The sequence below is a fragment of the Leptodactylus fuscus genome, chromosome 8 (assembly GCF_031893055.1).
Source record: "Leptodactylus fuscus isolate aLepFus1 chromosome 8, aLepFus1.hap2, whole genome shotgun sequence".
Lineage (NCBI taxonomy): Eukaryota > Metazoa > Chordata > Amphibia > Anura > Leptodactylidae > Leptodactylus > Leptodactylus fuscus.
Genome location: NC_134272.1, coordinates 72,816,109 through 72,825,149, shown reverse-complemented (window position 1 = coordinate 72,825,149; position 9,041 = coordinate 72,816,109). Strand labels below are relative to the sequence as shown.

Genomic DNA, 9,041 nt, shown 5'->3' with positions numbered 1-9,041 from the left:
AGCCAATTATTACAAATACATAAAAGGATCATCACAGAATACACAAAGACGACAATCCAGCAGGAAAATTCACTTTTTCTATGCCTAGAATATAGGTCGGGTTTAATAAAGAGTCTCCCAAATGGAAGTTTTACATAAAGGTTTGTCTAGAATGTGAATAGCGAGCACTGAGAAAACCACAGGCGCTACATGAGAGGTTTTATCTGACACCTTTTACCCTTTATTTATGAATGACTTAAGATGTCTCATTTCTGAACTTTCTCTCTATAAGAATTGATCTCTGCCCGGTATTATTCTTCACAGACAGCGATTTATTCAGCTGTAAAGGAAGTATCTGATCCTTTGCCAAGTTGGATGCAGAGCTCAGAGGTTCTAAGGCCTCATGGAGGATCGACACCTGTTACTAAGGACAGAATTCTGACATATGTGATAACCTCCTATTGTATTGGATGGATAATACACTATAATAATGAAACATTTAGATATATCATCACAAATCACAACTAAAATTTGCTTAAAACATAGTGTATGACACTGTCAGGACTCCTAGGAACCTATCTATAAAACAGTGTATGACACTGTCAGGGCTCCTAGGACTATATATCTATAAAACATAGTGTATGGCACTGTCAGGGCTCCTAGGAACCTATCTATAAAACATAGTGTATGACACTGTCAGGGCTCCTAGGAACCTAACTATAAAACATAGTGTATGACACTGTCAGAGCTCCTAGGAACCTATCTATAAAACATAGTGTATAACACTGTCAGGGCTCCTAGGAACCTATCTATAATACATAGTGTATGACACTGTCAGGGCTCCTAGGAACCTATCTATAAAACATAGTGCTGAACACTGTCAGGGCTCCTAGGAACCTATCTATAATACATAGTGTATAACACTGTCAGGGCTCCTAGGAACCTATCTATAATACATAGTGTATAACACTGTCAGGGCTCCTAGGGACCTATCTATAATACATAGTGTATGACACTGTCAGGGCTCCTAGGAACCTATCTATAAAACATAGTGTATGACACTGTCAGGGCTCCTAGGAACCTATCTATAATACTTAGTGTATGACACTGTCAGGGCTCCTAGGAACCTATCTATAATACATAGTGTATAGCACTGTCAGGGCTCCTAGGAACCTATCTATAATACATAGTGTATAACACTGTCAGGGCTCCTAGGGACCTATCTATAATACATAGTGTATGACACTGTCAGGGCTCCTAGGAACCTATCTATAAAACACAGTGCAGAACACTCTTATTTGTAAAAATACAAACAATTTGTAATATTCGAGTCGAACCCAGCTCTGTGCGAATCAGTGTACTCATCTGTACTGGGGACTAATGATGGACCACTGGAAGCATAACCAAGGATCGACTCGTAATACAAATGTGATCCGATCTGTAGGATCTCTGTCATGTCTGGGTGTCAAATTGTGTCAATCAAGAATGGATCATTTAGGAATTACCCCAAAAATTCATCCGATACATTTTTTTCAATACATCATTAATAACATTTTATTTTTTTCATTGCCGCCTGATTGTTCCATGGTTTGCATAGTCAGTAGACTAAAAGAAAACTCGTCTATACAAACAGATACCAGAAAATATATCCAAGTGAACAAATACACAAATATATATATATATTCTTCATGTAGCTCTATAAAGGTAGTTTTCGGAATAGAAGTTTGTATAAACATCTGTACAATTACAAAAAAAACGTGGATGTTAATCGCGGCCCCTGTACATATTATTAACCCATTCCTGTGAGTCACGTATTACAAATTACTAATGTGCCTTTATTGATTTGTACTATTCCAAAAAGTTTTCGCATACCAATGTCGACAATAATTTTTCCTCTCAAAAATTTACAAATATACAAAATATTTATATTATTTTCAGTCAGTCTCAGTGCAAAGATATACATATAGTACATGGTGATAATCGTTCATAAAAATAGCAATTGGCATATTTTTTTTTTATTTTTTTTCTTAAAAAAAAAGAAAGGCAAAAAGTCTCCACCTAGAGGCTAAAAAGAGAATATTTTATACCGACATGAAGGTTCTTGACCGATGCAAAAAATATGTGCAAGAGAGTCTGACGTTTCGGGGAATTGGTTATACGTCGGAGTCTTCCTTCACCAGATTGGCAGTGTCAATGAAAGTGTCCTCTGTGGGGGAGAAGGACAAGTGTTGCGGTTCTTTCTTCTGAGGTTTGGGGAGGGGCGGAGGGGAGGTGAAGGGGGAAGGGTCTTCCTCAGCTTCAGTTTGTTGGTCTTTGTCCATCTGGAATATATTGAAAAGTGAGTAAATGGTCAAATTGTTTCGGCAAACAACAACTCCCAGCATGTCTCTTCCCGACCCTCATGCAAAATTTGTCATAGGGCCCTCAATGACCATGTGCTATGTACAATACTGGTCGCCATATGCTGTAATGAGGCCCAATTTCCAAGGCCCAGTAGTCACTGCCTCCTGTGCGCCCCCTATAGATACGCCCTATGTAAGTATACTGTCACCAGAGATGATAGGAATGAATATTAGTATTACACACTACGACTTCTCAGGTGCAGATGACAGGGAAGCTATCACAGTGCCGGGATGGCTTTCAGGGGAAGAAATGTGACAAGTTTTCTTTGCTAAAATGTAATTTCACATAAACTGTCTGCCGGCTGGAAGTTCTGTCTGATGGCACCGGAGCCGCGGAGTGTTTTCTATCCTCGAGATGTCACACTGAGGACGTACACTGACAAACTGTATCACGGGAATACGTATAAGGTGAGGAGGAACACAACAATACAAATCTGGCATATATAACTACATTGTGAAAGTCGCTATCTCTAATCTATCTATCTATCTATCTATCTACCTATCATCTATCTATCTATCTATCTATCTATCTATCTACCTATCACCTATCTATCTATCTATCTATCTATCTATCATCTATCTATCTATCTATCTATCTATCTATCTATTATCTATCTGCATTATCTATCTATCTATCTATCTATCTGTCTACCTATCACATATCTATCTATCTATCAATCTATTATCTATCTATCTATCTATCTCCTATCTATCTATCTATCTCCTATCTATCTATCTATCTATCTATCTATCTATCTATCTATCTATCTATCTATCATCTATCTATCTGTCTACCTATCACATATCTATCTATCAATCTATTATCTATCTATCTATCTATCTATCTATCTATCTATCTATCTCCTATCTATCTATCTATCTATCTATCTATCTATCTATCTCCTATCTATCTATCTATCTATCTATCTATCATCTATCTATCTATCTATCTATCTATCTATCTATCTATCTATCTATCTATCGGTATATGAGAAATCCTTTAATGTCTCTTGCCCATTAAGGACAGGCATATGGCATATGGCATATCTCTATCTTGTTCGTGTATATCACTTTCTTATATATCGCTGCTGTTCCTGGATTTTGGCTCTTAGTAAGATGGATTTTTCCTGTGATTATAAATAATTCTGCGCCCTCCTATGTATCTGGGCGATGTTCTTCGGAGGACGCCTTTACTCACCTCCGCATAGATTGGATTTTCAAAGTTTGTGCTTTGTTTAATCTTCCGTTTAAAGAAATTCCACTTTGATTCCTGCTGAGAGACATGAGATGAATGCGGTGTCATTGTACGGCGGCGGACACGGGTGTCTGGTATAAAAATACACTGCTCTGACTGAAGGAGAGCGTCTTGTGAGAGGCAGCAGCCTGGATACTACATACTAATATAGGATGGGATATAATATAGCAAATAGGATAAGGCGGACAATACTGGTGACTATTAGCCGCCTCATGTCAATGGCAGGGGGATAATAAGGGGTTGAAAGGGACTCTACACCTAGAAATGAATGATGAAACAGGACATGATCTTGCCCCAACTGTTTTGTTATTCCACAAGGTATTTGGCATGTTCTTAGATATCCTACAAAGAACACGAGTAATTCCCTGCTGATCTGTCCTGTTTTTGGCTGAGGCAGAGGGGAGAGGCTCCTGCTGCAGCCAGTTGTCTTACAGGTTGAGCCACAAATACAGACAGGTACAGGACCTGCTCCATATTTTGTGGCCCGACCTGTAAGACAACTGGCTGCAGCAGGAGCTTCTCCCCCAGTTATAAATCGATACATTAATCTTTAGAAGTGAATTGTTGAGTTGGGACAGACCTCCCTTCCTACAAGGTAATATTTGCAACAAAGCCCAATTGCAAATGACTATAGCATACTTCAGTCTGAAGAGGCTCTGCGCTGGCTGAGGCCTGCGGGGTGTCGACAGAATACAATGGATTCTCAAAGTTGTCACTTTTCTGTCCACTGCTTACTTCTGTCACCTGGAGTGAAAAACAACAGGAATATACAATTAAAGGAGAATAGAAGTCAGGAACAATCACCTTTAAGGGTCCATTTAAAGGGTTTCCAGAGGATAAGTGGGCCTGTGTCCTTCATCTATAGCTGTGGGGAAACCCAGCAGCAAGTGTTCAGTTTTCCTGCAGTGCCACCGCAGGGAAAAAGAAGTATTACACCCTGCCTATTGCCATTTGATGGATTCTCTGTGTACTGTGTGGGCATTCTGAGTCCTCCAGAGCAAGGATACTGTTTGCAGCTATTGTTTGCTCTAGTCTATTCTATTGCCCTCCAGTATACAAGGTTCACACTAGCATTGCCTACCTATTGTCTTGGTCCGTCGGAGGACCAAAACTATGGGAAGGTGGACAGCAAGTAGTTACACAGAATCCAATAGACCCCCAATGGACAATAATGGGGTCTGTTGGTTATCCATCATTTGAAAAACTAAAAAACAGATGTGAACATAGTCTGAAAGTCCCCAGATTATAATCGATCAGGCGAAGAACTAGGAGTCTTACATCTGGCGGCTGGCTGATGTTCACCACACTGACACCACTTTCCCCGGCATGGGAGTACATGGGATTCTCATATGTAATCGGCTCCTTCCCGGCATCCAGAGTGAAGGTTTCATTCTGAAACATAACAATAGTAATTATGTAACAACCCTACGTGCCAAGTAACAAACATATATAATACATTGCAGAAACTTCTCCCGACCAATTAAAGGGATATTCCAGGACTACGATGTTGACTGTTGTGGCCTCTGTACTTCTCACCAAGCACAACGCTGTACATTGTATAGTGTCCATGATTGGTATTGCAGCTCAGCCCCATTCATTTGAATGGGGCTGAGCTGCAACATGGCCATGTGACCACTGAATGTGATGTCACTGACCTGAGAAGAAGAAGTCCAGCTCATTATCATAGTCTACAAATACCCTTTTAACATACAGACACATAAAATGCAACAAAATGCATAAAGACTACCACACAGCACAGTGTGAACCATGCCGATGCCTCATACTACAGACTGTATTATCACTACGTTGCTAGTATTTACCTTATTTGTATACTTACCATTTGCATTGCCCTGTCTATAGAAGACTCTCCCTCAAATCCAGACACCCCAATATCCATGCTGACATCCGCTCCCGACCGGAACGTTACGCCGTTGCCATTTTCTGTCGATTTTACCAGTGCACTCAGACTGTAACATAATAGGACAATGTTCAGTTCTCGAGTCAGGTCCTTGGCTCTTATAATACAGAAATGTAGGTTTCTTTTATGATCTTTGGCGTTCCTAAATCATAAAACCTGCAGACATCTGGCATCCTATGTGTTACAGAAGCCGAGCATAGAGCCGAAGATCATTAAAAGAGTCATAAATTGCACCAACCTTGGGAATTTAGGAAGCGCCGGTAATAGTTTTCCTGTCCGTCTGTAATTGAAGAGTCCTCCAACCACCAGGGCACAGATAATAATGACCAGAATCACGGTGAGGAGCACGGCCACTGCCGCTAGAGGAGAAAGCGTAATGCTTCATACATAGGGAAGATCATCTCAAATACACAGAATGAAATACAGGACACGGATCAGACATACCAGTTCCTGGAGGGATGCCAGCAGTATAGGCCATATTGCAATAGCTTCCGGAATACCCAGCCATACACCTGAAAGTAATGGGATGCATGAGGAGTAGTGTGCACAACAAGTACAACAGAGTGAATGACATGTTCAGAAATGTTCAGTAATATAATGCCACCCTACATTGCAAAATAACATTGGATGGTATTAGTTTGCTCCTAATGGGAAAATGCAGGCCCCCCTTGGAAATAGGGCCCAGGGTAGACCTTAAAACCAGCCCAGTGTGTGCAGCTTAAGGCTGAGGCCCCACTTGCAGCCTTTTTTTTTTGCAGATTTTGTTGCATTTTCTGCTCCAAAGCCAAAAGTGGCTACAAAATGAATGGGATATATGTGTGTGTGTGTGTGTGTGTGTGTGTGTGTGTGTGTGTGTGTGTGTGTGTGTGTATAGTACTAATACGTTTCCCTTCTGCTCATTCCACTCCTGGCTTGGGCTCAAAAAATCATAACAAAATCAGCAAAAAAAGCTCTGTTTTCCGCAACCTGGGACCTCAGACTAAAGGGGCTTTTCTGGAACTTAGATACTAATAACCTATTTTTAGAATAGATATCCTTGATGATCAGCTGGACAAGGATCCAAAACACGGGACCCCCAAGATCAACTGTTTGAATGGGGCCGAGCTGCAAAACCAAGCACAGTCACAATATAGAGGGACCAAATAGTTTTCCAAATGCTGCAGTCTCTTTAAACAGCTGATCAGTGGGGGTGCTGTGTTTTATGGTGTATGTATGAGGGCCTTAAAGGGGTTTCCCAGATTAGAGGTATTATGCTGCATTTTTTTTTTTTTTTTTTTACTATGTTACAAAGCTGTTTCTCTCAATGGGGTGAGGGTTCCAGGTGTCAGACGCCTACCAAGATGATACAGATGACCTATCCTTAGCATGGAAAACCCTTATCCTTAGCATTTTTAGAATGGCAAACTCCTTTAAGTAAGCATGTACTTATGTTTATATGCGTGTACTGTATTGAGACTTCAATAACGCTAGACTTTCTATGAACTACATACAGTAGATATATAGGAATGAATAATTCTTCAATACTGGCATCTACCAAGCAGGATTCAGGCAAAACTTACTTGCATTTTGGAAGGCCCATTTCATCAAAATAGCATGTTCCTCCATGCATACATCTGCATGCGGGTGGCATGGTTGGAGGGGATTCAATAGCTAAGAAATGGAAAGCCATGCATGTTAGTAAGCAGTACATGCAACTATCACATATCAGAAGCAGGGACTGGAGGAGCTAGATCATATATGTGACACTGGAGACGTCTGGATACTTACACTATAAGGATAGGAGACACTGTATAATATAAACCTGGATAGACGTAAGGGAGGTCAGAGGACACAATATTTGCATTAGACACCAGGTTTGTGGAGACAAGGATATCAGTTATTGCTAAGCTTTGTGTGTTCCCATCTCAGGAATGGGTTTGTTAGTGTGTTTTTAGTATTAGGTATACAGGACACTTATACGAAGGTGTATAACCGAAAGTGATTAATAAAGACTCAGCCATAAGATGTCCTGTTATAGTGACACCTACTGGTGAGAAAGGGTAATACTGTATGACCTGTATTGTATGGTAAATGCACACGAGATGGGAGTTGCGGCCAAAGTCACTGTGTAGCCCTAGCCTGAGAAGGGAACTACAAGGCAGAGATTTGTTATACCTGCATCACACTCGGTGATACTGCCCTCCATGAATTGGGTCCCCTGTGGGCAGGAACATGTGTAGCCTCCTGGTCTCAGCAAGCACAGGTGGGAGCAGACATCCTTACAGCGATTCAGAACTAAGGAAGACAAGAAAAAAATGATAATTCTACATCTGAAGACAAGAGAAGATAACAAAGTGTCTACAGGTAAACAGAGGCACAGTTTTCCTATTTACATCTTGGGAAACAGATTTGCATATTCTTCCCATAATTCCCCCAGTGGAGCGAAAAAGGCTTTTGTCAGTCTCCATACGACTGTGAAGGTGATCTCTCCTTAAGGAGTGATAATATCCCCAGAACCTGGTTTTCTGAAGTACAAGGCATAAAAAGTTGCACATTTTTGTGGTTCTGCACAAAAATGTGCAACTTTTTTAGGCTCTGCGCCATGTTTGCTACTTTCCCAGTGCGTGCAGTGTCCATTTCCCTTCAGGTGCACAGTCTGGTGGAGGGTGCGTATCATTTATGAGGAGGTGTGGGCCTCATCTTATATGAGGTGCACCCTCTGCTGACTTCAGGGCTTGAATGGTGTGAGTAACACTAGTCTTCATAAATTTGCCCAATTTACCATACTTTTTATCCAGAAATAGCCCCATTATTTTTTATAGCCTGTGTCTGGGATTGTAGTTCAGCCTTATTCAGTGTTGTAATACCAGTTATAGCCCAAAGAGGCGCTGTTTGTAGAAAATAAAATCACAATAAATGTGTTTTCTAATCCTATACCACATTTACAGGGCCAAGTACAATGGTAGGGGGTCTCACAATTGAGAAAACACAGCACACCAACTTGCAAATATTGGTGGAAGTCTAACTCATCAGGCCCTACCCTTCAAAATAATAAGGAATTTTTGGATGGACTTTTACCTGTGTGGTTGTAGCGATGTGAATGGTAGATCCGCACTTGGGTCAGCCATGGGTTAATAGTTAGTAGTTTGACTTTGGGTCCAGTGCCAAACTTATTTTTCTTCCAGACTTCACCCTTCTCCTTGGTGGTCCAGTACAGATGGCCTTCAAACACATCCAGGCTGTAAGGGTTGCCGAGATCTTTTTTGGAGGAGGATACAAAGATGAAGATGAAATTAAATTATTTTTCAGAATGAAGGACAAACAATTTACAAAGATTGCAAATTAGGATAGGTCATCAATAGCAGATCAGTGGGGGTCTGATACCTAGCTGATCAGCTGATTAAAGGGCCCACGCAGATCATGCCATTACCATGACCCCCTTCAGTGTCCCATTCACTTCTATGGGATGAGGCATGATATATTGCATGGTTGAGATAAAACAGATGAT

At 40.8% G+C, this 9,041-nt stretch overlaps 1 protein-coding gene across 2 annotated transcripts in view; it reads right to left on the bottom strand.

Moving 5' to 3' along the window:
- Positions 1-1,548: 1,548 nt before the first annotated feature.
- LRP2 (LDL receptor related protein 2) overlaps positions 1,549-9,041 on the bottom strand; it is a 116,285-nt gene continuing 108,792 nt past the window's right edge. The window contains exons 71-80 of one of the 2 annotated variants that reach the window (XM_075284211.1): positions 8,612-8,791; positions 7,709-7,828; positions 7,114-7,204; positions 5,999-6,066; positions 5,793-5,913; positions 5,474-5,603; positions 4,915-5,028; positions 4,276-4,380; positions 3,580-3,651; positions 1,549-2,300 (exon numbers count right to left, since the gene is read on the bottom strand). In XM_075284211.1, coding sequence (XP_075140312.1) covers positions 2,133-2,300; positions 3,580-3,651; positions 4,276-4,380; positions 4,915-5,028; positions 5,474-5,603; positions 5,793-5,913; positions 5,999-6,066; positions 7,114-7,204; positions 7,709-7,828; positions 8,612-8,791 — 1,169 coding nt within the window. In that variant the 3' untranslated portion in view covers positions 1,549-2,132. Of the gene's footprint in view, positions 2,301-3,579; positions 3,655-4,275; positions 4,381-4,914; positions 5,029-5,473; positions 5,604-5,792; positions 5,914-5,998; positions 6,067-7,113; positions 7,205-7,708; positions 7,829-8,611; positions 8,792-9,041 lie in introns of both variants that reach the window. The other variant, XM_075284212.1, reaches the window with a different exon arrangement.